General features: G+C 37.5%; 2 protein-coding genes and 2 long non-coding RNA genes across 4 annotated transcripts in view; all 4 read right to left on the reverse strand.

Annotated features, from left to right (window-relative positions):
* The window catches only part of LOC147335379 (uncharacterized), a 41,188-nt gene extending 34,887 nt beyond the window's left edge, over positions 1-6,301 (reverse strand). The window contains exons 1-4 of the mRNA XM_086286056.1: positions 6,193-6,301; positions 5,780-5,815; positions 999-1,265; positions 108-374 (exon numbers count right to left, since the gene is read on the reverse strand). Coding sequence (XP_086142182.1) covers positions 108-374; positions 999-1,265; positions 5,780-5,815; positions 6,193-6,229 — 607 coding nt within the window. The 5' untranslated portion in view covers positions 6,230-6,301. The remainder of the gene's footprint in view (positions 1-107; positions 375-998; positions 1,266-5,779; positions 5,816-6,192) is intronic.
* Positions 6,302-9,666: 3,365 nt separating this feature from the next.
* Positions 9,667-10,143, reverse strand: LOC147335381 (uncharacterized). Its single transcript, XR_015128668.1, has 3 exons — positions 10,082-10,143; positions 9,882-9,944; positions 9,667-9,762 (listed from the first exon to the last, which is right to left on the reverse strand). It is a non-coding gene; the product is annotated as an uncharacterized LOC147335381 (long non-coding RNA).
* Positions 10,144-10,456: 313 nt separating this feature from the next.
* On the reverse strand, positions 10,457-11,597 carry LOC147335382 (uncharacterized). The gene is made up of 4 exons (XR_015126732.1): positions 11,402-11,597; positions 11,280-11,295; positions 11,072-11,163; positions 10,457-10,485 (listed from the first exon to the last, which is right to left on the reverse strand). It is a non-coding gene; the product is annotated as an uncharacterized LOC147335382 (long non-coding RNA).
* Positions 11,598-11,681: 84 nt separating this feature from the next.
* Positions 11,682-22,587, reverse strand: LOC147335383 (Fc receptor-like protein 5). The gene is made up of 7 exons (XM_086286057.1): positions 22,532-22,587; positions 22,379-22,412; positions 16,723-16,849; positions 14,501-14,776; positions 13,999-14,298; positions 13,562-13,828; positions 11,682-12,012 (listed from the first exon to the last, which is right to left on the reverse strand). Exons 1-7 carry the CDS (start codon positions 22,585-22,587, stop codon positions 11,741-11,743), a joined length of 1,332 nt encoding a protein of 443 aa, XP_086142183.1. The 3' UTR covers positions 11,682-11,740.
* Between the last annotated feature and the right edge of the window lie 5,173 nt (positions 22,588-27,760).

Raw genomic sequence — 27,760 nt, forward strand, 5'->3', positions numbered from 1 at the left:
AACAGTTGAGATACAAACAGAAACATGAAATCAACACAGAAAACTTAACATTGTACGTTTGATAATCATGACTGAATGTATATTTCAAACTAAATGACTGAACTCACAGGTTTTCTCAATGGTGACATCATCACTTCTATCAGTGTAGTAAACTGGGTTTCCTCTTGTTCCTCTGCAGCTGTAGATTCCTCCTTCAGATACTCTGATATCTCTGTTTTGTTGATCTCTGATTTTACCTTCAGAGGTTCTTTGGGTTCGTCTGAACCACTCATATTTCCATCCATCAGAGCTCTGCACAGAGCAGGTCAGAGTCACACTGCCCCCTACTGGTATGATTGTTGTTCCTGCTGTCAGTGTGGCCCTGGGTTTATGTGCTAATATGAAATAAAATATACACATCATGATCTATTATAAAGCTACACTTTAAAATATGTTTTCAGTGGATTCAATTTCTGACTTGAGGTAAAATCTACATATTTCACTATGATCATATTTCAGTTTTGTTTTTTGTTTTTTTAATTTTTATTTTCTTTCCGGTGTCCATCTCAACACTGTTCCAGTGGTGTAGTAAATCTTACATCCCAACAAAAGAATGGTATAGCAGTTTTTCAGTTTTCTGGCCTGAAGAAGTCGCACTTAATTAATACATGAACAAAATAGTGAACTACTTGTAACTAATTAGTAAAGTAATGCAGTTCACTGCTGAATGATAGACAATGATGGGTTAAGAGGGATTTGTATTTGTATGATTTTTGCTTAGATAACAGAAGTTTTTTTTCTAATTTCATTCACAAGTGCTGCTGTTACACATTAAAACGAATATGATGCATTATAGAGTGCATTAGCATTGTGTATATTGTGAGCAAAGTAACATGTAAGAAACAGTGGTTGTGTTCAAAGTTTCAAGTTTCCATGACAACATTAATCAAATGTACACTGTATTTTATCATCCAGATTAGTGTTTAAATGTATCGTTTGTTTTTTCACTGAGGACTTACCTAATACAGTTAGAGAGACAGTATTACTGTGCTTTGGTTTATGTGAGCTCTTTGTACGACTTGAGCACTGGTATTCACCACTGTCACCAGTAGATCTAATTTCTAATCTGTAGTTTTTCAGTGTGTTGTACTGGATAAATTCTCGACCATTCTTGTTAATTTTGTATTCCAATTTGCTGTCTTTTCCTTTGTTCATGTTACATTTGAAGGTAACAAACTCCCCGGTGAAAAAAATGGACCAGCTGGGTTGAATAGTTAGCACAGCATCTAGATTCAAACACAAGGACAATATAAGCAATCTGAAATACTTTTATGACATCAAAGGCAACATCTGTGTTGATGTTTTCATAAAATGAGAAACTTATTAAAAATGAATAAATAAAAACAGAAATGGAAAGTGTTTAAGGGTGAGTATGCAGTATTTTCTGTTCAATCTTTACTAAATAGATAAAAAGGAAGTGTACTGGACATTTCTTTACTCTATATATTGATCACTTTAGTATTATTAATATCACTTGCTCACTTAGTTATATGCATGTACAATAGCACCCCAAATGGGCCTTATGCTCTATCACACATACACATACAGACAGAGTGGGGCCATTGTGAGTTCAGGTGAGATCTTATACAGACAGACAGTGAAACTCCCATCCTTATCTCAGAGAAGATCGAGGGAGGATTCGGGATGTAATTCTTTAGGTGCTAAGTAAGAAAACAGCGTCGTAATTCTTAAACTCTGAAGAGAAGGATTTAAGGATGAGGCTGAAGGTATCGCCCCCTCGTGACATGGGCCAACTTCAATTTCCTTTGTCTCTAAGTTTGGTCAAGGTATAAAAGGACAGCTGGAAGACTTTGGTCTCTGGGGAGTAGTGATGGGAATAACAGCGTTACTAACAGCGTTACTTTTTTCAGTAATTACTATTCCTATCGTTACAACGGCATTACCGTTGCTAACAAGAAAATGCGGTGCGGCCCGTTACTATTTTTCAACAAACAGACGGTTGAAGCTGTGTTCAGCTTACTACACCCTATACCAGTTGCACGGAAGTAGCTGACTACGTAAGTAATCTGGAAGCTACAGCTTTAACCCTTTAAGACCTACCATAGAACCAAGTCCACCAGAGCTTATATTATATTTTTACATGCTGTGGAGCCATTTATGGGAGCATTTCAAGTTGCTGTACATCAATACAACCATTATAGCCCAAATTTTAATAATATGTATTCATTAAGTGCATAGTAATTACATAAATTGCAAAAAAGTGCAATAAACTACAAAAAAATTGAAAATCGTTTTTGTTTTTTTAACATATATTTGTAGTTAGAGAAATTTAAGAGGCTTATCCCTCAAAACTGTAAATACAAAAAAGTTGCACAAAATAGTTTCCCACCACAGGAAATTTATTTTGAGTGTCTTCATAGTTTTATTTTTGAAATACACCAATTTTTATATACTGCAGGAAAAAACGAAATATTACAATGCAAATTTGTAAAAAAGCAGCATATGCATCAAAATAAACTATTTCCAGCAGTGCAATTTGAGTCCTAAGCATCCCAGAAACAACACAGAAAGTCATAAAGTCAAAGATAACTTTTAAAAACACAAGTATAGGCTCATTAGGCCCTGATAGTAAAAAACTACATTTCCGCGAAAATGATGTCACTTCCGGTTTTGGGCAGGTAATGGCGGACATGCGAAAATTCGCACTGACGTCTATTCTAACATAGGAAGTGTTATGAACAGCTTATCGGATCGGCAAAGCGTGTTTCTGGAATATTATGTTTTTGTTGCTGCAAGCGCTTTTTATGCAGTTTTTGCAAAGCTATATGTGGAAGGAAACTGTGACCTAGGACAAGCTGGTGGCATAAGATGTAAGTACAACTCCTTCGGTTTCATATGCAAAAAAATTATTGCGCTAGCTCACGTGGTTGCAGCACTACCGGGATTTAAAAATAGTTACGCAAAACAAAGTGTGCCCGCTCCGACCGGCTTTAAAGGGTTAAGCAGCTATGGGCGCTCCCACTGACGGTAATCACTTTCTGCCCGATGATCACTTTCAAGCACAACAACTGAAGCTAGGGGGGCAAAACAATCGCATGAGTGCTGCTGTTTGACTGAGGAAGAATATAGTAGCCGATCACATGACCACTTCAAGATGACAAAGCAACAAGGTGATATATACCAGTTTTTAAATTGTGTTGATAGGCCACGTAAAACCAGAGTCATGATAAACAATATATATACTTTTTCCTCATAGTTTCTGTCTTAGGACAGCGCTAGCAAGCACTCTCTGCTTATGAGCAAAAAACAAAACAAAAAACAGCCCTTTCGTGTTGGTGGAAAAATGTACCATGTCGACCAATCAAAAATGATGTGGCAACATGACATTTGGTTGTTTAGGAAGAGGGGGGAGGTTTACGAGTGACGGTGAGAGAGAGAGAGAGAGAGAGAGAAAGAAAGACAGCAGAAAAAGAGAGAGAGCGAGTTTTGAGATGTGAGAGATTTGTGACGTTTAGCGTGTTTGGAGGGTGTAGTTAATGTGTTGTCTTGTGTAGTTAGTGTGTAGTGTTGTGGGTAATTTTGTGTTGTGTGTCAGAACAATGAGGTGACTGCTGTCTCCAGGTAGAAAAAGGAGTGATACACCTGCTGCTGTCAGACCTGCAGGTATCAGGCTGTGATGTTCTCCTTTATAGTGGACAGACATTTTTGGAATGGCACAAATAATTTGTGTGAAATCTTATTGAATGTAGAACAGCTGATTGTTATGTAAATAGTTTTGAAATGGTTATTTAAAAAAAGGGGTAAAATGTAAATGGCTGCAAATAACTTTGTTGTTTGCAAAACTTGTGCATATGATTTTCAAATTGACAATTTATATTTGCATTTAAAGTTATGAAATATGATTCAATAAACATGTTTGTGGTTGTTACAGTAAAAAAATATAACTTTTTCTACTCGGATTTTATGTTTTTTGTCTGATTTTAGATCAATTGTGTTAATACAGTATGTCAAAATGAAAACAGAACTGTAAATTCAGACACGTGAGGTTGTGCTGAAAAGAATGATACCAAACAAGGCAAAGTAAATAGTTTTTAACCCTTTAAAACCAGCTGGAGTGGACACGCTCCATTTTGCGTAACTATTTTAAAATCTCTGTAGAACTACAACCACGTAAGGTAGCGCAATAAATAAATAATAAATTTTTTGCATATGAAACCAGAGGAGTTGTATTGACATGTTATGCCATTAGCTTGTCCTAAGTCACGGTTTCCTTCCACATATAGCTTTCCAAAAATTGCATAAAAAGCTCTTGCAGCAACAAAAACATAATATTCCAGAAATATGCAACACTTCCTAGGTTGCAATAGACGTCAGTGTGAACTATCGTATGTCCACCATTACCTGGCTGAAATCAGAAATGACGTCATTTTTGCAGAAAATTTAGTTTTTTACCTTCAGGGCCTGATAAGCCTATACTGGTGTTTTTGAAAGTCATATTTTGCTTTATGCTTTTCTGTATAGTTTCTGGGATGCTTAGAACTCAAATTGCACTGCTGGAAATAGTTTATTTTGATGCATATGCTGTTTTCTTTGCAAATTTGCATTATAATATATAAATGGTAAATGGCCTGTATTTATATAGCGCTTTACTAGTCCCTAAGGACCCCAAAGCGCTTTACATATCCAGTCATCCACCCATTCACGCACACATTCACACACTGGTGATGGCAAGCTACATTGTAGCCACAGCCACCCTGGGGCGCACTGACAGAGGCGAGGCTGCCGGACACTGGCACCACCGGGCCCTCTGACCCTCTGACCACCACCAGTAGGCAACAGGTGAAGTGTCTTGCCCAAGGACACAACGGAGCCAGGGCTCGAACCGGCAACCTTCCAATTACAAGGCGAACTCCCAACTCTTGAGCCACAATCGCCCCATAATATAATACATAATATAATATTTATTTTCGTTGTTCCTGCAAGATATCAAAATTGGTGTATCTCAAAAATAAAACTATGAAGACACTTAAAATAAATTTCCTGTGGTGGGAAACTATTTTGTGCAACTTTTTTGTATTTACAGTTTTGAGGAATAAACCTCTGAAATCTCTCTAACTAGAAATATATGTAAAAACAAAAACAAAAACAAAAAGATTTTCAATTTTTTTTGTAGTTTATTGCACTTTTTTGCAATTTATGTACTTTCTATGAACCTAGTGCATACATATTACTAAAATGTGGGCTATAACGGTTGTATTGATGCATAGCAACTTGAAATGCTCCCAAAAATGGCACTACAGCATGTGTAATATAAAGATAAGCTCTGGTGGACTTGGTTCTATGGTAGGTCTTAAAGGGTTAAAGGTGAAATGTAGAAGTAAAATCAAAAGTAGTTAAAAATGGCCAATTATACTCTGGACCCCACAGGGTTAGACTTTTTTTATTTTTTTAAAGTAACGCAATAGTTACTTTTCATTATTTTTAGAATCTTGTAACTCAGTTACTAACTCAGTTATTTTTTTGAAGAAGTAGCTATAATTAATTACTTTGTCAGTGTTACTTGCCCAGCACTGCTAGGGAGACAATTGGAGTAATTTTGAAGGTATAAAAGGATCAGAGTGGCCGATCTTCAGAGACCAATCTGATGTTGGACTAATGTGTTTCTCTCCATGTTGCAGCACAATATTAAACCACTTTAAATCATCTTCACCTGGTGTTAGCAGTTTATTTTAAAACTTTCACGACAAAAGATAATAAAAAAGTAAAACTGTTCAGTCACCTTGAGCGTGTCCAGTGCAGAGAAGTGTACAAAGCACTACAATAAAGACAGAAACTTCAGACATTATCAAACTAAAGAGACTGAAATACAGAAAATAAACAAATAAATGCATGCATAAGCACTTGTGGTTTATCAGTTTCTACTATAATGTGTTATTATCTTATATTATTATGTAAAATGCATCAAATTATTGTTGAGGAAGAAACAAACCTTTCTTAGATAATCTAAACCAGCTCCACTCTGATCTGAGTCAGTGCATCTAATCCAGTCTACAAACAACCATGTTGGTAACAAACATGAGAGTCCTCTGATCACATGACCTGAAATGGTACAAATGACTGATGCTCTGTTCTTACTAAAACATGTTTATGGGTCAGTATGAATCAAACAATAGGAGTCAGTGATGTACTCACAGAATAGGCCCAGCTCACAGAGCAAAGTGGCTCCCATCCTCACATCCAGCAGTGACACGTCTGAAAACTTCTACAACTTTCTGTAAAGAGAGAGAGTGAAGCAGCAGCACAGCAGATACCAAAGAGCTGTGAAGGAAACAATAGTTTTTTTTCTGCTTTCTTCCTTTTACACTAAAATAACAACTTAACATGATCTGACTACAGCATGCTGTGATGTGTTTATACTATAGTATAACAGTATAATAATATAGTATAATATTTACACAATAGATTCTCAGAACTATTACTAATCTTAATAAATTCATACATCCACTCACACAAAAATATGAATGAAAAACAATAAATATCAACAAATTTGTCTAAACAGTTAAACAAAGTCTCTGAATGCTGTTACACTGCTGGATCTAGCAAAAAGTTTTTCCCCCTGTGGAATTGTTGATACATTGATACATTTGTGGGAACTTTTTATTTTACTGCTTTCCTCCAGTTTCTTATCAGTCTTCAAATTTCTAACAAATATCTGCTAATATTAAGTAATAAAATTACTTCTCAGTAATATGTTTATTATGGATGCTGGGAGTGCCCTTGATGGACTCTAATATTATACAGTTAATGGTTTTAATGTAATAAACGTCAAAGCCAGACAAAAACTTTGAAAAGCAGTTTGCTTGAAAGTGTTTCACACACTGGAATAACTGCATTGCAAGGCTTAAAACTTGACTGAGGTCTTACAGAAACAGGAGATTGCCTTTGCCTGCTCATTTTGTTATTAAGCAATTTTACCACTGATAATTATTACCCTCACAGATACAACACTACACAAACTGCTGTAGATGGATAAGTGAACAAAAGCATTATAAAGGAAGAGAATACACTTTTCTTTACACTGTTTCTTTTATGCCACAGAGACAATCCTAAATAGGGTGCTGCTAATATCTAAGCAGCCATTAATTTCTCATACTAAAGGCTGTAACACAAAAATTATTATATTGATTCAAATGTAAAGTACATAAACCACAACATCTCACTCTAAAAAAAAGCTGGAGTATGATGGAGGCCACAGGCCACTTAAGTTTTATAAGCAGTTAAGAAAATAGTTTGAGAGATGAATAAAGCATTAACTGATAAACAGAGATGTCATACTCACGGACAGTAAACCTTCACAGCAGGTGTTGTTGATCAATGCACTTTCTCACAGAGCAGTTGAATCTATAACTAAAAATATTTCCTAATTGAAAAAAACTGAGCTCAGTAATGTAAAGTACTGCATTACATCAGGGCCGATTCCTTTAAGGTGAAATTCTGGAGTGGTCATAAATTCACACACAGAGAGTGAGCGGCCTCGAGCAAAACTGACATTTAGCAGAAGTGAGCTTGAGGCCAGATGGCGTGCTCTATGTTGTTTCTCTCTTCCTTAAAAGTAGCTGTAACTGCTGCACTCAGTAACCGCACAGTGGGGCAGTTGGGTAATGTTGCCCAAATCAAACATTGGCTAACTTTAAACAGGGACGCTGTTCAAACCACACCAGGTAATGGATGAGTGTCAAGGATTGCTGTGTGGCAGGCAGGAGATTGGGCCCAAAATTCAGGACTCACAACACACAGGAGTGAACTCAAAATACAGCTTTATTTACTGACTCAAGGAAATTATAGAAAACTAAACTACATGGGGAAATTATAACCTAAACTTCAAGGCAACACACAACATGAGGGAGAACACAACACTGACAAAAAGAAACACGGGGCTTAAATACACTGAGGGATAATGAGGGCAATGACACACAGAAGGAGAGCACAGCTGGGAGTAATTAGGCAGGACGAGACAAAGGAAGCAAACTAAAAACACTGGCATGAGACATAGGCCTTCAAAGTAAAACAGGAAACACACCGACTGTATTCATGGATGATGTAAGCAAAATTCTGCTTCTTGTTTGGTTTCCTGATGCACGTCTTTTTTTAAAGATATTAAACCACAACAGAGCTATACTAAGTGTGATTGGACTTTCCACCTGTTGAATTAAATGTGCTTTTTGCTGTTCACTTTAAGAGTTTGTGTTTGGGTTCTCGATCTTGCACCCAAACAGATTCCTTTTTAAAATATTTCCCATGTGGTGAAATTCTGGTTTTAAAGATGGTCATAACTTAGTGGGCAGGATGTGGGTGAGCATGGGGAAAAGAGAAATACTGTTTTGAAACAGAAGTGTGAGGTGAGATTTAATCCTGCTTCCTCTTTGAGCTAACACGTGTGTCCTTAAAAGTAGCTCTGAAAGCTCTATTCACAGAGATTTTTTCTTCCTTTAAACTTTCAGTTACCCTACAGTGGGCCAGTTCCTGGGGCTCATGGGAAAAGTTTGAAGTTAAAGAATCTCTGATAATCACAACATAATAAGCTGTTTAAACTTCAGTAAATGAATTCAGTTTTAGTATATAGTGAAATCAGCTGAGATCAAACTACATCAAGTGTCACTTTACATGAAATCAAAACTCTGTTTCCACTGAGAACACGTCTGCAGAAACTATATTTTTCTGGGGGGGTTTAATGAGTCACTTGCAAACAAATCAAATTCCTGATTTTTGGAGAGCAGAGCAAAGCTGCAAACACAGCAGTATGGATTAGGTAAGCAGTAAATAAACAAGAATGCAGTTTCAACATTTGCACTTCTTGTTTGGTTACATCATCAATGTCCTTTTTATGCATATTCAGTTGCAGCAAGACAAGTGTTAATTGTGCCATGCTTCTAATAGCTTCTAGCAGGATCTATGCTACATGTTTGACATCTAAGAAAATCTGAAAGCAGCAATAAAGGTATGTAAGCAGTTCAGTAGAACACAATCGATTTGGAAATATCATGATCAACAGTTATTAGTGAAATACAGCTGTGCTTCCTGCACTGCCCCCTAGTGATCAAACGGCTGTTACACTTGATGATATATCATATTTATAAAGCTCAGTGTTATTGGGTTTGACTGTTATAGTTTACATTCAAGTCAATACAGCATCAGTCACAGCATTTATTTATTTATTTCAACATAATGTATAATACATTATGCAGTACAAATATGTATTGGTGCCCTAATGTAGCATTGCAAAACCTTTATTTAAAGCTGTATTGTCAGTTAAACCAGATAATACAAAAAAACCCCTCAAAACAACAACAAAACAGAATATTGTGTCTATATCATTACATACAAGAAAATCCCAGCACGCTGCAATTACCATGGGAGACAGGGAATACAAATCTGTATGCTACCACATATGAGATGCTATGATATATGCTATAATATGATGCTAAAATACATTAAATTAGACACGCCACTCTATTCTGATATTACATTATTCCAATTGAACTGTCAAATATACAATTATATACGATTCTGAGACTTGTGCAAAATATTTACATATGCATGGGTCACTCACAGTGCCCTATGCAATGCTTATGCAAAATTCTATCAAGCGTGTCTCACTCAGAGGATGTAGGGAACATATACAGCATGCATATGCTCTAAACATTATAGTATGATTACATTATGCTTCTCTTTGGCTTTGCTCCTGTTGCTCTCTTCACTGACCTGTAAGGCAAACACAAAAGACACAGAGTAAGGGTGTTATGTGGTGAGGCCATTTAATCTTGTCAAGGAATATTGTCAATGTAATGAGACATTTCAGTGCTTGACTGTTGTGAGTTTACCTGCATTTTCCATGTTCACATCAGTGGAAAGAGGACTCTCATGTGGTTTATGATGCTTCCTTGCTAAGATAATCAGATGAATGAGCAAAAGAAAATAATTAATACATTTACATCAGTACTGCAGGTCAAAACCTTTCCTAATTAGTTTTTTGCATGTATTTTATCTTTTTTGCATGTGCGAGTATTTGTACTATACTTACTGTTCTTTCTGGAATTTTTAAGGTCGGTAAGAGAGTATGTGGCTTCATGAACTTTATCTGCTTCTGAAATATATATATTTGTATTTATAGGATTATAAAAAAAATCACCAGAATTACTGTTTTTAACTCAAATGTTTATGTATCTCTAACCACTCTGTGATATTCAAAACATGACATGTACCATTTTCACAATTTGCGGTCTCTTCCAAGTCAGCGATTGTTTCATAGTCGTGATTATCACCTTAAAAAAATAATACGCCAGAGTCAGAATTACAATTTAAAGCTATGACCTGTAAGTATGTGTATTTCTAGCTGCTGTGTGCTATTCAAAAGATACTGTGTACCATTTGGACCATTAGCAGTCTCTTCCGCAAGATGGAGTGTTTCATAGGGTTCATAATGAGCTTGAAGAAACAAAGTCAGAGGATCATGTCAGTACTATTAGAGCAAATACATCAACACAGTTTTGTTAAAGTGCAAAGACACAAAATTCGAATTTAATTTAATTACAGTTTTAGAAAGTTTGATTAACAGTTTGATCTCCCTGTTGGAGCTCAGTCTGGGGAGAGTTCTTTTTTCTCCTCGTCTTTCCTCACATTGTGCATTTTCCATTGCTATAACTCTCTGACCTGTCTTCCCCGTGATGTTTGTGTAATGGATGTATGGTCGGAAGGCTAAGATGGCGCTGGGAAGGCTGGCAGCCTTAACCCAATTTCCCCCGGGATGAATAATATTATCAATCAATCAACAGTGTATTAAAAATATTGTATGTGTTGTAATGATATGGAACAATAACTTTTGTTGATCCTTCAGTTCATTTAGTTAGATATACATTTCTGTGAGTAAATTCTGGTTTAACTCAGTTTTTAGGATTTTTTTGATTATTTGCACAACTTTTTGTGTTTTTGATATTTGATTGATGACCAGATGACCAGAACTCCTGGACTTTAAGACTAATTATTAATACTAAACTTTAGTTTAAGCACTGACCATGCTGAAGAGATTTGTATTCATGGGTTTCATCCTGATTGTCTCCATGATTTCTGGTGGAGTCTTGACTGTTGATGTCCGACTGGATCGGCCTAATGAAAACATAACAAATGCACAGATAATAACATAATAAAGTAAATTTAGTACAGTAAGAAAATTACTACTGAATGTTTAAAATGAAAATAGGAATGCAGAGATTTATACCAACCCAGTGAAGCATAAATCTGTCAAAAAAGGAAAATGATTTTTTTTTGATAATCCAAACTGTTTTACTTCTATTTAGGGCTATGATGTTTTTATATTTTGTATCAAGTAAGAAAAATGTCTTACCCTTCACTTTTCTATAGCAATACAGAATACTCATTCCTAAGAGCAGGAGAATAATAAGAAGAAAGACTCCACAAACCAGTCCAACCAACCACAGAGGAAATGAAAAGCTTTCAGGACCTGATGGAGCTACTGTGATTGTAAACATTAACAGAAAACATTAAGAGACTTTATGTGAGAATTTTTTTCTAAACATTAAAAAACATATATTCTATATAACTATATATAAAACATATATTCTATATAACATATATATAGTAGAGTCAGGTGACAAGAAGACAAAACACATACTCAATGATATACGCCATCAATGAGTACTCTATTAAAAAAAAAAAAAATCCATCAACTGTTTTGATCCTGCTCACCTTTAACTGACATCCAGCTCTGTGCTGACTCTCTTCCTGAGTACTGACACTTGTAGAAACCTTCATCAGACTTTGACACTGCAGAGATCTTCAACTCCCCTCGGGGATCATTTTGAAGAAGTTTGTCATTGTGATAGAAAAACACATTGGAAAGTATTTTTTGTGTTCTCAAACTGCAGCTCAGACTAACAGAAGCTCCCTCAGTCACAGGATGAACAGGACTCACCAGGATAGGATCATAATAATTATCTGTGAAACAATCAATGGTGGTCCTGTTAGATCAGAAAAAAAGCTGAAGGGCACCAAAGTTACATGATGATGTGATACCTACTGTTCTGTGTATAAGAACTACCGTACACTAACTTTTTTTTACCAAATGGACAGCTGACCTATAAAATGTAGAGTGCCTTAGACATGAAATGTTAATCTCATGAGACTTGGGCTATTTCCATATATCAGTTAGTAACAGCTAAAAGACTTTGGGCTCTAGGTTGACAGTTGGAGGTATTTTGAAATATGGCAATTGTCCTTGTCTTCAGAGTGAGACTTGTGTTGTAATGTAATGTTGAGCTGATTTGATGCAGCATTAATGAAAACAACTCACCAGCTGCTTGTTTATGCAGTGGCACATAACAAACACAGCCACACAGGAAAAGAGGAACATGAGGTCTTACTTTAAGTGTACAGTGGTCCCTCGTTAATCACGGGTGTTACATTCTAAAAATAACCTGAAATCTGCAAAGTAGCCAACTTTATTTTTTACAATTATTATAGATGTTTTAAAGCTGTAAAACCCCTCACCACACACTTTATACACTTTTCTCAGACAGGCATCAACATTTTCACACTTTTCATTCTTGTTTAAACATTCTCAAAGTTCAAACCTTCGTAGAAAAATAAGTCCAGTATTATAGAATGAAACCAAAGATCAAACCCTGTTTTCAGGTCCAGAACATGAGAATCAATGGTACGGAAGTAGAGGAAGCAAGAAGAATGAGTTGAGTAAAGTTTGACTTATCTGACTATTTTGTTTTGCTTAATGCGCCTTATAATCCACCTATGGTCCAAAAAATACAGTAACTTCTACTTTCCTTTAGCAAGTCCAAAAGTCCAACTTTTTGTGCAATGGCTAGAATCTTCCTCTGCCTTTTGGTTGCAACCACAGGTGCCTTTGACAGTGCAAAATGTTTCATCAACATTGTTGTGTTTGTTGGGGAGAAAACTTACAAACATGCAGTTCAGCACTTCAGAGTGATAGAAGATTTATGTAAATTTGACAAACTGAACGCATTCTGTACACGACAGGAGACAGCACGAGATTGATTGGCAATGGTCTACAGCCAACCAGGATGCAGAACACAATGCGCTGTAAAAAAAACAATAACCCAAAAACCATGCAAAATCGCACGAAAAAAAATTTGCAAAACAGCGAGGCCACGAAAGGTGAATCGCATTATAGTGAGGGACCACTGTACTGTACTCTGCTTTGCTGGGTTTTGCAGTTTTTGTTTGTTTGCTTGTTGTAAATATGTTAAAAAGTAAAACTTAGTGGTTTGAGCACTCTGTGGAGAACCCACAAAAACATACGTATAATAACATACTCAGACATTTACTGCTTATTCACTGATAAGGGTTGAGCTAAAATAAGACTGAAAATTGCCTAAATGTCCCACATTTTGTCCATTTTTAACAGATTTACTTTCATACAGCAGTGTAGTGGGGAAAAACTGTGAGGTAATGATTAACATAAAGGGGGAAAAAACGACCAAAAGAACATGAAGAATGTATAATAACATACTCTGTACAGTGATGTTGACTGCATTGCTGAAATCTCCTGATCCAGACTCACACCAGTACACTGCAGTAGGTGACTTTAATATGTAACTGATGTTACATGTGGATCCAGTCGTTCTCACACAGTTGGAATAGAACAGGGGGCCATCGTTGGGGAACCGCTTCACTCTCCACTCAGTGAAGTTTCCCTCACAGGTCAGTGAGACAGAGGCATACATCGAATTTTGCACACTGTCAGGACTCACTTTGAGAGTTGCTGCTGAATGAACACCTGAAAACAACATGCAGAGAGGAGAACGTGAAATAGCAATTACAACTGCACATGTGCTTGTTAGGCAAAGATATATACCAATATCACAAATGAAAAAAAAATCATTTATTCTTTGGGGGACCTTTAAAGGTAAATAACAGCTGTACTGGTTACAAGAGAATCAAACTGACCTGCAGACCAGACAAACTTTGGTTGACTGTGATCAGTGTGATACTCTGGGTCTCCTCTTCCAGCTCTGCACACATATCCTGCTGTGTGTGTCTGTCCATGAATGATGTAGGAGTCCTGTGCAGTCCCACTGCCATCAGGTAGCAGCTCATAACTGGAGGATTTCTCTGATAGATCAGGAACAGCTTTATACCAGTAGAAGCTCCATCCTGCAGACGGATGTTCAACCTCACAGTTCAGAGTTACTGAGGCTCCAGGACTCAGCCATGATGGAGACACAGTGAGGACAGGACGGGGTTCATCTGTTCAACAAAGATTTTCTCTCAATGTTTCATCTCTTAACTCTGAATTCAATGTCACTAAAATGTTGACTCACAAATATTTATGATGAACTTTAAGAGTGAGACTATCTAAACATGTCAAATATCTCAACATGTACTAATAAAAACACATTTTTACAAACTGTTTCTATTTCCAGGTTAAATGAACTATGACTCTACTTACTGTCAGAAACTGTCAGTGTGACTGAAACACTCCACTCTGTTGTTTCATGCTGTGAACTTTTCATTCTGCCCTTACAGCGATAGTTTCCACTGTTGGATGATGAAGCAGATCTAATCCTGTATTCATTTTGATTTGGAGCTTTTATCATGCTGTTTGTTTCCCACTCATAATCCCACTCAGTGTCTCCTCCATGGATCTCACATCTGACAGTGATCGTCTCACCACTGTATATCTGAGTCCAGGATGGCTGCAGGGTCACATTGGGCTTATTGGAAACTGTTCACAGAAAAGCATAAACAACAACAAGTAAAATTAGAGTAGATCTAGAAAAAAAAAATCAGTCAACGACACAAAATTTTGTGACCATTAAGTTATTCACAGGCAACAAACCTTGAATGTGACACATGAAACTAACAAAACAGATAATGTAACATTTTCAGGGGATGATGAATACAAAATTCAAAAGAAATGGGATTAATAAATGGATGCTTATTACTAAAATGTATAGTTAATAGCTTTTGTATGTGTGATGATCTTTGTGCAAAGATTTGTTGAGATTATCACACTTGTTAAGGAACTGGGTATATACATACATACATACATACATACATATGATGTAATTACAGTAAGATGACTGTAAAACAGACATTTGTGTCACAGATAAACTGTTTGGCACACCAGCATCTCTACACTCCACTGTCAGACTCAGCAGCTCTGCTGAATACACAATGTAATGTTATCATGTATCATCATTTCAACAGCTTTTAAATTGTTAATGTTTAAAATTTACTTGGTATGCATTACTTGGTTACTTTCAGCTGCTCCTTTATTCACATAAAATAAAGAGCTACACGTTTTGTTTGGAAAATGCTCTTCCTGACACAATCCAGGATTCGGTGTCTCCTCCCAGCACTGAACTCATTGCCTTGTCAGACAATATATAAACCAGCATCTACATCATGCAGCCACAGCTACAAGCTTTTATTTATAATCTATAATTGACTGTGTTTTTGTTAGTTTCAGGTGGACAAACACATTTTTAGGAGAAAAACACAGTAGAACTGTGAATAGGTCTGTGTCCACACAGAAACAGTAGGAATACTTGCATCTAAACACTTTGTTTTTACTTGATGTCATTACTGGTTATTATTAAAAAAAAATGCATTACACATATATTCATATACTTTTTGTAATTACTTATCTGAGAAAGTAACTTTGTTTTGGATAAAGTAATTTATCCAAAACAACAGTTATCACAACATTCAAGGCTTGAGCGGTCAGCAAAAGTCGCATTCTCCCATCATCCACTCATTCAAAAATTCCCTCGATAAGCGAACAGGTGATATAACAATCACTACTACCGCCAACACCACCAGAAAGTCAGCACAAGAAAGCAAAGTTGAAAACCAGCACAAAAACACTTCAAAGCAACAGTTCAAATATACACAGGTATGGAGAATGCAATGCAATGCTCTACGCTTGAGTGCTCATCACTGTCTTTGTTACCTGCGCAAGTCAGTGAGTTAGCAGGGCAGTTTCCAAAGTGGATATAGACATAACTACTTTTTTTTTGCACAATAAGATAAGGTCACAATGGTAAATTCAAACTGCTTCCAGGACAAAAACAGTTGCATTATGTAGCTAACACAACTTTAGATCTTTGCAAGCACCTGCACACATAGAATGCTAACGCTAAGCTAGCCAAGAGCCCAGAGTGACGCTAAAGCTGAATAAATGCAGACCCCGCTTGACCCAACCCAGTCAAGTAAGCTGTAGTGAAGCCAGCTGCTGATAAACTTTTTCAGGTAACAAATGGATGAGCAGTCAGACTGCAGTCTCTATTTCTACCTGTTTTTTTTTTTTTTCATGTAATTATTTAGCGGCAAATCTCATCTACAGTTGTCTCAAGGTGCTTTATTTTGTTGGGTAAAGACCCTACAACAATACAATCCTGTTCATGCTTCTAAAGTAGAATTACATTGGAGATCACTTTAAAGTCTGTTTGTTCTGGTTTTTATTTTTGCTTTGTGTTCATACCTAAATACTAAGAAAAAGATCATATGTATGCCTTCATCAGTGTTGCCAACTTAGCAACTTTTTCGCTATCTTTTTCAGACCCCTTAGTGACTTTTTTCTAAAAAGCGACTAGCGACAAATCTGGTGACTTTTGCTGGTGTTATTAGGAAATTATGACCACTCTTTGACTGAAAGCTCGCTCTTACTCTCAAGAAACAGCGGGCGCTGCCCTGCGCACTTTGCCCATGCCAAAGCGCTCACAGACGGCAGATCATCCTCACTCAGCAGTCGCCCCCAGCTGCTGTCAGAGATGCTGGCCTCTACGTGTCCAAACTAGGGATGGGTACCGGTGGTTCTGACATAAACGGTAGTAACCAGACCAAAAAGCAGCACACATTTCGGTGTGAAATGTCCCTGAAATGTCATACACTTTGGATTCTAGCCAATCATTTTACCTTTGCAAGCGTAGTAGGTGGGCCCAGGTACGTACGTTCTTTTAGAGGAGAGCTACAGATTAAAAATGCCCAAGGCGAAGGGTCAAAAGTCTGGCTGTACTTCACAGCAAAAGATGCAAACTCAGCAGCCTGCAGCAAGTGCTTCAAGCTGATACTGTGCAAAGAAGGTAACACCTCGAATCTGATGAAACACCTGGCGACGCATAGCGTTTTTTTAAAAGCCGAAAAATGCACCGTATTTGATAGCTTGCTGCGAGACCTCACACAGAGCACATCTACTGCGGGTGGGTTGCCTGTTATCTGACCCGGAGTTAGCAACATCCCCCAAGAACCCGAAGAGGAGAGTCCTGGCCCCTAGCCCTGCCAGTGTAGCAGAAATGATGACGGTTGATGATGGCAGCAGCAGCTGTTCTTCTCTGCATGAGTAGCTTAATGTTGTTCGTGTGTAATTTACGTTGAGTAGGCTAACCACGTTATTAAATTAACGCATGTAAGGTGAACTAGCAAACACCGTCGTAGTTACATGCGGCTGTCTTCTTGTTTGATGGCAGATGCTCCCTTCACCCTGGCCAAAAAGGCTAAAATGACCAAAGAAAAAAGTGGAAAACAGCTCAACATGAGAGGTTTTTGGACAAAATTTGTGTTTTTTCCATTGTTTAAGCACTGCTTCCAGCCAAGAGTGATACCATATATGCCCTATAGCTGCAGAAAAGGCTAACATTGTTATCTTTTTAGAAAAAACAGCTAAACATGAGAGGTTTTTGGACAAAGTGTGTGTTCTCCATTCTTTAAGCACCGCTTCGAGCACGGTTTAAGCACCAGCACCGTTTCAAAAGTACCGGTTTGGTTCTGGTATAGGATAAAACCTAAACGATACCCATCCCTAGTCCAAACTGAAAATGACTCGCGCATGAACAAAGCCACTGCTCCCGCCCTTCTTTTACTCTTATTTTTTGTGAATCACAAGGTTTAAAACTCCATAAACACACACACACAAAGTAACTCCACCAGAGTGCCCATTTCGGGTCACTTTTGCCGGCACCAAGACCGAGTAAGGGAGATGGAAATGTGATAGCTAAAAGAATTTAATTTGTAGTTGTAAATGTATTATAAATGCACTTAGGATGTTTTTTACTCACTTTGTCTCTTCCACAATGTTATTTCTCTCTCCTACAACATGTTACAGGTTACAATTACATAAACATGATCAATTATGCAAATTAGGAGATGACATTATTTAGCGACTTCTACTGACTTTTAGGATAGCCAATAGTGATTTTCCTTACTGAGGAGTTGGCAACACTGGTCCTCATTAGGATAGGGATTTGTGTTGGTGTGTGGGGCTGTAGCCTAAGTGTTATATTGCTAAATGGTAATTACGTGACAATGTGTTTGAGGTCATTTTACAGGGAAATGCAATAGTAATGTAACAAAGAGTGCAACACATGACCTACTTCTTGGAGTAATCAGTAATCTCCTGCATTACTTTTAATAAAAATGTTCTGTGTAATACATTACTTTTTTGAGTAACAACCCCAGCACTGATCACAATAAAGACCTGAAATAACTCTGCCATCCACAAACATTTCATCCACAGCCTGTAATTAATTTGCATGAATGTGATGTCTTTGTTATGATGCTTAGAGATGGCAGTGACTCTCAAAATGGAGCCAATGAGAATCAAAAGAGAATCAGAATTGCTAAATTCTTATCAATCCCCATCTCTAGAGAGAAGCTACTGAAGTTACATCATTCAAATATTATGTTCAAATTTTTATGACTTCAAATACTGGTCTAAAAAATTTGGTACAAAATTTTCACTTTCACACACAATCAAAACTTTGTATTCCAAAAGAAATATAAAGTTCACCATTTTCCTCAATGGTGACTGGATCGCTTTCTATTGTGAGTGAATTTTTCTTGCTCCTTCCTCTGCAGGTGTAGATGCTCCTTTAGAGATACTGATCTGTCTATCCGATCCAACTTCTAATGTGGACCTGCTTTTGGATGAGGTTTCTCTGAACCACTGATATTCAAAGTCACCAGAGTGCTTCAGATCACAGGTCAGTGTTACATTGCCCCCTGCTGGTATGGTTGTGTTGTCTGCTCTGAGAGTGGCCTTGATTTCAAGTTCTGTCATTTGGTAATGCAAAGACACAAAAAAAATAAACAAAAACCCTGAATTTACATTTAATACAAACTAAAATATGACTCACACTGGAGTCATGAGATTACAACACATCTGGGAGCAACATCTTAAACAGCAAAATAAAGACAACGTGGTTCAGAAAAGGTAAATGTGTAATATTAGTTGGTTAACCTATAATTTTCAATTCAAGACTTTTAAAAGTTACTATGTGGGATAATCACTACAAAGAAGAATATGACGACTACCTGTGGTTGTGGCTGTTCTTGTCTTCTCAGTGGTGGCTTTTGCTGGATTACTATTGGAATCTGCTGACATGATCACATACATTCACAAGAAGAAAACTGATCGGCACGAAGGAAACAAACTACAAAATACAAAAAATCAACCTCACGGGTGAATTTAACATGTTGTATGTAACATCCAAATATTACTTACAATATAGAATGTATAAAATTTTTTATCAAATATATCAACGAAGGTGCTGGGTCAAGGGAAATATAAAACACTTCACAAAATTGAAAGGCGAAGACAACTATTTCTCACCTTCTGCATTTCCACAGAAAAATGTGCTGAACACTAGAACAAATATTAATATCAAGACATTATCAATCTGGCAGAAAATCAGAATGATGAATAGAATATCAATAATGTTTGTTTGTACGTATATACTATGAGATCATAAACAAGCTGGGAACATGACAAAAAATAACTGACAGGAATTTTTTGAAATAAGAAAGAATTACAAGAAATACTAACTGGGTAACTTAAAAAAAACATAACTACAGTAAGTTTAATTACTTTTTCTAAACTTAGTCAAAGAACCAATTTTACATAAACAATCATACTGATTTAAAAAGAAAATTAATGAAAACAAAACAAGCAAACAAACAAAAACATGAACTGAATCCAATCAAACAAAACATATTTTTCTTTAATTAGTGGCACACAAACGGAGAAAATCAATGTACTTACAGAATAATGCCAGCAAAGTATTCCCCATCATCACAGTCCTGCAGCTCTCTGTTCCAAAGATAATTTCAAAGTGTGCTACTTTGAAGAAAGAGAAGTCACTGTTAATAAAAATGAGATGCCACTGTGACCCACTATTATTGTTTTTAAAATATTGGAGTCAATTAAATTTTAAAATGGATTATTAATGAAATAAATCAAATGTAAATAGTAAATGCATTGGTTCTCATATATATTTTTTCTATACCTGAGAAAACAAACCACTTTGTACAACAAGTCTCAATTATTCACACACTTATTCAAATAAGTGCATCTGATATCGCAGCGAAGCATGTGACAGCAATGTGACGATTTGCCTCTCCTGAGCGTGAAATGCAGACAAATGCAAAAGCTGCAGTAGCAGCAGAGGGAATATAGATTTAAAGTCAACGGGTGGCGAGTGACCAAGGAAGGTATGAAATACATACCAGACTCCTACTACGCCAGAAATGATTAAGCTAGGTGGCTGATATGTATTTGACTATAATTACAATGTGTTAATAATGTTTCTCTAAATGTTTTCCATGACTGTTTTCATGTTGGCTTGAAATAGAATGTCTCCATCTGCTGGTACTGCAGTTTAATGCAACCTATTACATCCATAAAAGTGTGACATCCACATGTAGATGAGTATGGCTAATGCATACAGGGCGATCGTGGCTCAAGAGTTGGGTGTTCGCCTTGTAATCGGAAGGTTGCTGGTTTGAGCCCTGGCTTGGACAGTCTCGGTCGTTGTGTCCTTGGGCAAGACACTTCACCTACCGCCTACAGGTGATGACCAGAGGGGCCGATGGCGCGATATAGCAGCCTCGCCTCTGTCAGTGCGCCCCAGGGCAGCTGTGGCTACAACTGTAGCTTGCCTTCACCAGTGTATGAATGTGAGAGTGAATGAATAGTGGTATTGTAAAGCGCTATATAAATGCAATCCATCATTATTATTATTATTATTACTACATGCTTAGTCGAGTTGCAAAGTGTTTTCTATCAACAATGATGAAAGCATCAGGAGCAACTCTGGACCAGTATCTTGCCCAAGGATACTGGAACATGAAGCCTGGAGCAGCCAGGGGTTGAACCAGCAACCTTGCATTAGTAGCTGACCCGCTCTAGATGACAAATCCATAAATGACAGATGCCATTTATAAGCCCTGTAACAAGACTGAGTTCACTATCTGTTTTTCAGCAGTCAAGGGCACTTTGATGGCATCGTTCTTGGCATCATTTTAAGAGGACGGCTCTAATAACCAGCACTAAAACTCATAATGTTGCCTGCCTTCTAATGACTGCTTGTAGAGTGTGTTTTCAGTTTGCAACTGATTTCCATCTTTTTAACATCACACTGTCAGATGTGCAGATAGACACAGCCTTTTTCTTTCTTTTCTTTCTTGTTTCCCTTTATTTTTATCATATTTCAGAAACACTTTTTTTGCTTGACTCTGATCTTGCAGCTCATAATCAGCACAGATCTATAAATAATCTTAATCTGCGGTTCTGAGCTTTGTCATGAACACAGACACAGGAAACAACTCTCTGTATGGTTAAACTGAAGCGAGGGATTTCTTTGTTTGTAAGTAATGAGCTGTAAAACTCAGGTGTAATGTCATAACTGACATCTGTTGAACTGTTCTACAGTTAACAGCTGTGAACCTGGGCTACTGCAGGGTTGACAGACAGAAGAAAAAATAATAAGACTTGCCTGATCTCTGTCTGTTAGCACCAGCTGTAATTTCATTCTGATACTGAACAGGAAGCATATGCTTATTAAACACTAAAAAACAGTCTAAACCTTTTCACAACGTTCTGCTCTGACATTTACAAGCTGCAGTTCACCTGTCTTTTGATCTACAATGGTCAACCACAAAATGAATGTGCTACCAGTGTTCGATTTTTTGATTAGCTTTTTTGCTTTTTTTTGTTCTGTGGCCACAGTGAAGAGACAAGAGAGCGCAAAAGCATTCAAGCCAATAGATATATAAATCAGTGGAAATGATCAATGGGATATTCAACAACCATCAATGGGGCTACAACGCAGCACAACATCAGATGCAAAATCCCCACAGCTGTTTGGTGGGGGTCTAACTTTCAATGGTGTCTGATAACAGCAAAACTCACAGAGAGAAAAGTGTCACACAAAAAATTCAAGGTTTTAAAAACAAATTAGTAGCTGATCTGCAAAATCCTTTTGCAGCATCTCAAAAATAAAGTGTTAAATTAACCAAACCATACTTCAAAAACAGGCATTCATCGTACCTTGCGATCATGTTCCTGATTGCGTTTCGTAACTCTGTAAAGAGTTACGAAATGAAAATAAGTTAAAAATCACTTTTGAGTTTTCCTTCTGCTGCTGCTGAATTTGTACTGCTGAAACATTCCACAGAAAACCATTTTGACCAGAGAGCGTACAGTCCACAGCTGTTGCATCCAGTGGGCAGGCAGAAGATAGTAGGGTCAAAGTTCATTCTTTATAAAGCTATATTGTGAAATCATATATATATATATATATATATATATATATATATATATATATATATATATATATACACACACACACACACACACACATTTGGTAACAGCACGTCCACGTTGTCCAATGCATTAAACACAAGGAGGAGGATAACGTCCGAAAAATATCCACACAGTGACACATATGCAAGTATAAAAGGTTAGCCTTAGCATAAGCCTTGGTTTAGTTTAGAGCTGCTAAAAAAGGATTATACATATATAAAGTATACTCACGGTAGTTTATCAGGCTTGTCAGCAAACTGTAGTTACACATCAATATAAATATTTCTAAAACTGCTAACTACTGATCAATTTAGATTTAGATTTTATATTCACATCTGTGCTAGAATCCAAACTAAGAGTGACAATAATGAGGGGACTCAAATACCTGAACTGCTGCTGCCCCTGCTGCACAGTTTCATCAGCTAACAGTGCTGTGGTTTAACTGGTCTCTTGTCATGTTTATGTGATGGAAGATGTCGAGAATACTACCAAATTGAAACTCAGTGTGGTGTTTCTGTGTAAAACGCCTGCAGACTGCCTGTATGTGAACAACAAGATTGTTCTCATTCCGGACGCGTAACATACCGACGATTAATCACATAGCGTATAATGCTACGTTTTGGGATGAGAACGTGTTAGAACTACATATAGTGTAACCTTTTTTTATGAACTTAAAGGAACACCTCATAAAAATGTGACAGTCACACAGTTTGGTTACAGCTTTATAGAGAAGTCTACAGTTTTTTAACTGAAATCTTAATCGACAAGTTCACCGATTCCATGTTTTATGATTTTACAGTCATTGGTACTTTCTTTATAAAGTTGATCATTCAGAAAAACCCACTGTTTGACTGCTGAAACCATGAAATTTAAAACCAGTTTGGTTTATATTTACAAATAATTGACGCAGTCCTGAGCACTTCTAACTGAGCAAAGCAATTCTGACCAGTCAGTCATTAACCAAGACAATCTAGATGTCTTTAGTACCCTCTCTGATAATCATTTTAAATAAATGCCCAAAAGAGTTGAAAAACGAATATCAATGTATTTTTTGCAATAAAGTTTCCACCAATTTATATTTATTCTATATTTGAAATAAGAAGTCTGCGAAATGTGTTCGTATTTTATCAATAACACAGAAACAACATCTCCAAAGTATATTCTTCCACAGATATGTTGCTATTAACATTGTACTGGTACATAGGTTAAATGGCCACTCTTGCTTACACTCACAGAAGCATCTAGAATAATTATTTAGGTCAACAAACCACCAAGCAGAAAATAACTAAAGGAAAACCACAGGAAACCATAAGGAGGTTAAAAAATGCAACATTTTAAGTAAGTCACTGGGAACTCAATACAACAAGAGCACAAAACCCACAGAACAAAAAACAAGTGAAGAAAAAACAATGTATGAAACTCAAATAAAAAACTCCACAAATATTAGACTGCCAAACCAAGACATCAAACTAACAAGAGCTAAAAGACTCAAACAGGAACCCAAACAGGAACCCAATAAGGAAACACCAAATGATAAACAATACGACAAATCTCAAAAACCATGTTATACAACTGATTCTAGGAAGATTAATAATATTGATAAATAAAAGGAACCTAGAATAAATAACAAACTATCAAACTAAACTTAAAACCTGTATTTCTAAATTAACAGGAACAAAAGTCATAAGTTAACATAAGTTAAGCAAAAAAAAAAAAAAAAGACTGCAGCATCCAACTCACCATCTGGTTGGCTGGGTCATCATTTCATCCTCATTTGTCTTCTGTTCTTGTTCAGTTATTGTTGCTGCATAAGATATTGTTCACATCCCATTTTATTTTGATAGTATTTTGTCTCTTGTGCCTTGCATTTAGTTTCACTTCCTCCCATTCATCATTTTTTTTTTCAATGCAGGTTCCACTCTTCAAATTAGCCCTCAGTGATTTTCTATAACGGTGTCTTTCATTCGTTCATTCTCAAGTTGCACTGTGGACTCACTTAAAGGGCTGTGAATTATGTTTCATTTTTTACTTTAATTTAAAAACAAGATAAAGAGCTGTTTTTAAGATTTTATAGCGGTGGCTAAATTTGGGTTTACATTACATTAGTTCTCCTCTGAGTCAACACATTGAGGTTGTAATGAATGAAAGCATTTCAAAACAAACACCTCTGTTGTTATTAGCGATCACATGCTTTTTAGTATCCCATTTTGTGCACTCGCTTGTTTTGTTAATGACTTTGGGCTGAATCAGCGATTAGATGTTGTCATAATCACCCTTTACCTGAAATAACGATGTCATCATTGATTATAATGATAATCACAGTAATTTTATAATTGCACAGCTTACACAAACTCTTTAATTGTGTGCTATACCAGTTTCATAGCACAGCAATCTGCAAGTCAGAGAAAATCAGTCACCTCATCTCTGTGACCCTGTGAAGGATTCTCGGCCATAGAATTTATACTATTATTACAAATAGGAAAATAATAATTTAACCTAGATGAAAGACTAACCACATCTTACACACTTCTTCCTAACTGAATCTCTGTTCATCAGCACAACCTTTTTAAAAAAAAAAAAAATAAGACATTTACTTTTAACAATGAAACCTGCAGCTTTAAATCTATTATTGAGAGTATTAACAGTGTCTTGCACATGTATAATTTTGAACAGTACAACTAGATTGCAGCAGTCATGGTTCCATCAGTAAAGGAAAGTCATCCAGGTCCTGAAGTAGTAAACAAGTTTCAGATAATCACATTGTTGCCATTATGTTTGACATTTGGTATGATGTTTTTTTATGAAGTTATGTGTTATTTTAATGCCACAGTCCACAGAATATTTTCCCTAAGCTGACCCCACAAGTATCCGATGGGGTTGAGGTCAGGACTGCAGGCAGGCTGTTTCATCCTCCCCACTCCCAAATTCTGGAGGTACTTTGATAAACCCTTTGTGTGGAAGTGAGCATTGTCATTTTAGATGATAGAGTTCGGTCTCAGTGATATGGGATTGCCACTTGTTGCAGAATGTGTGTCTTCTTACATTCAGGAGTTTCCTGCTTTACTATTGTCGTTTTTGTAAAGATTTTGTTTTTTGTTTTTTGGCTTGGGCCAGCGGATATAAAAGTGCTTTTTGCAGTTTGGTTTAAGAGTTTGTGTTTAAGTGTCTGATTTTACAACCACACAGAATCTTTTTTTTTACATCTTATCGTGACATCCTGGTTTTAAGGCTGGTCATGATGCTGTGCAGGATGTGGGTGAGCTTGAGGAGAAGAGAAATAGCGTTTTGAAACAGAAGTGCATGTGAGGCAGGATGAGGTCCTGCTTCCTCTTTGAGCTAACATGTGTCCTTAAAAGTAGCTCTGACGGTGTATTCACAGAAATTTGTTTTCTTTAAGCTTTCAGTTACCTCACAGTAGGCCTGTTCCTGGGGCTCTTGGGAAAAGGTCAAAGTCAAACAATCTCAACATAATAAGCTGTTTAAACTTCAGCAAATGAGTTTGGCGGCGCACACAGTTGCAGCAGCTCGATGTACCACTGGTCAGTGTGGTGTTTGGTTATCTTTGTACGTTTTTTGTTTTGTTTTGTGCGCGATCAGTCAAGCGAATAACATCTTCAGCAGACATGATCTTCTTAAGATCGGAGTGAGTTACCGTGTGAGCGTGACCATGGAATTTATCCACTCACACAAAATACCAGAGGAAGTAGCGAGGAGACCGGGCGCTCCTTGGATTACTATTCCGGCGGGAGGGAGACGCAGACGGCGACGAGAGAGAAGGAGAAAGCGAGGCTGCCGGGCTGGCGTGCTAACCAGGCTAAGGAGGAAGCCTTTCAAACCACCGCTCCCGAGTTTATATCTCTCGAATGTCAGATCCTTGGCGAACAAGATGGACGAACTAAGGTTACAAATAACAACGGACAATCACATCAAAAACTCATGTATTCTTCTAATCACTGAGTCCTGGCTGCATCAGTCCATCCCGGACTCTGCTATTGAGCTAGCAGGCTACACCGCACAGCGCCAGGATAGAACAAACAATTCCGGTAAGAGAAAAGGAGGGGGAATCTGCATATACGTGAATAACAGCTGGTGTACAAACACAGTGATCATAGACCGTCACTGTTCTCCGGACATAGAATATCTGACTGTCAAATGCAGGCCCATCTATCTTCCACGGGAGTTCACTGTTGTGGTAATAACAACTGTTTACATACCGCCAGATGCAAATACTAAAGTGGCACTAGCGCTTTTGCACACGAACATCAACAATAAACTCAATAAATATCCTGACGCAGTGCACATTATAGCGGGTGATTTTAATCAGGTGGATTTAAAAACAGCTATCCCTAATTTCCACCAGCATGTGAAGTGTGCCACGAGAGGGGCTAACACCTTAGATAAAGTCTATTCCAACATCAAGAAGGGCTACAGGGCAAGACCCTTACCACATCTGGGCCAATCTGACCATTTATCCCTGCTCCTAATTCCTGCATATGCCCCAATCAGGAAAACTGCGTCGACCATCACTAAAACTATAACAACATGGCCAGAGGGCGCTTCTCAACAGCTACAGGACTGCTTTGACAGAACCAACTGGAATATCTTCCAACATCAAGACCTGGAAATGTTCACAAACAGTGTCCTCTGTTACATCAAACACTGTATAGACACTGTCACAGTAGACAAGCAGATCCGGGTTTACACCAACCAAAAGCCATGGATGACCCGGGAAGTCCAGCAGCTGTTAAAAGAGAGGAACAGCGCCTTCAGGTCCGGAAGCAGGGAGAGCTACAGCAGGGCTAGAGCCAACCTGAAAAAAGGCATTAAGAAGGCCAAGGCGGACTATAGGAAGAAGATCGAGAACCACCTGGAGAGTAAGAACAGCCGGCTGGTGTGGCAGGGTGTCCAGCAGCTGACAAACTACAAGTCCAAATCAGGTATGGCTGAAGGTGACCCAGCATTGGCGGAGGAGCTGAACATCTTCTTCACACGCTTTGAGGTCACTGCACCCTATGCCTCAGAGGAACAGCTACACCATACAGCCCACAGCAGCAGTACCATCATCACTCTGGAGGAGCATGAAGTGAGGCGCACCCTGCGGGCTGTTAACCCGAGGAAGGCAGCCGG

Source organism: Aulonocara sp. 'chitande type north' Nkhata Bay, linkage group LG3 (genome assembly GCF_057382095.1).
Source record: "Aulonocara sp. 'chitande type north' Nkhata Bay isolate Kocher_YH1m ecotype deep benthic linkage group LG3, A_spYH_male_GT1.1, whole genome shotgun sequence".
Lineage (NCBI taxonomy): Eukaryota > Metazoa > Chordata > Actinopteri > Cichliformes > Cichlidae > Aulonocara > Aulonocara sp. 'chitande type north' Nkhata Bay.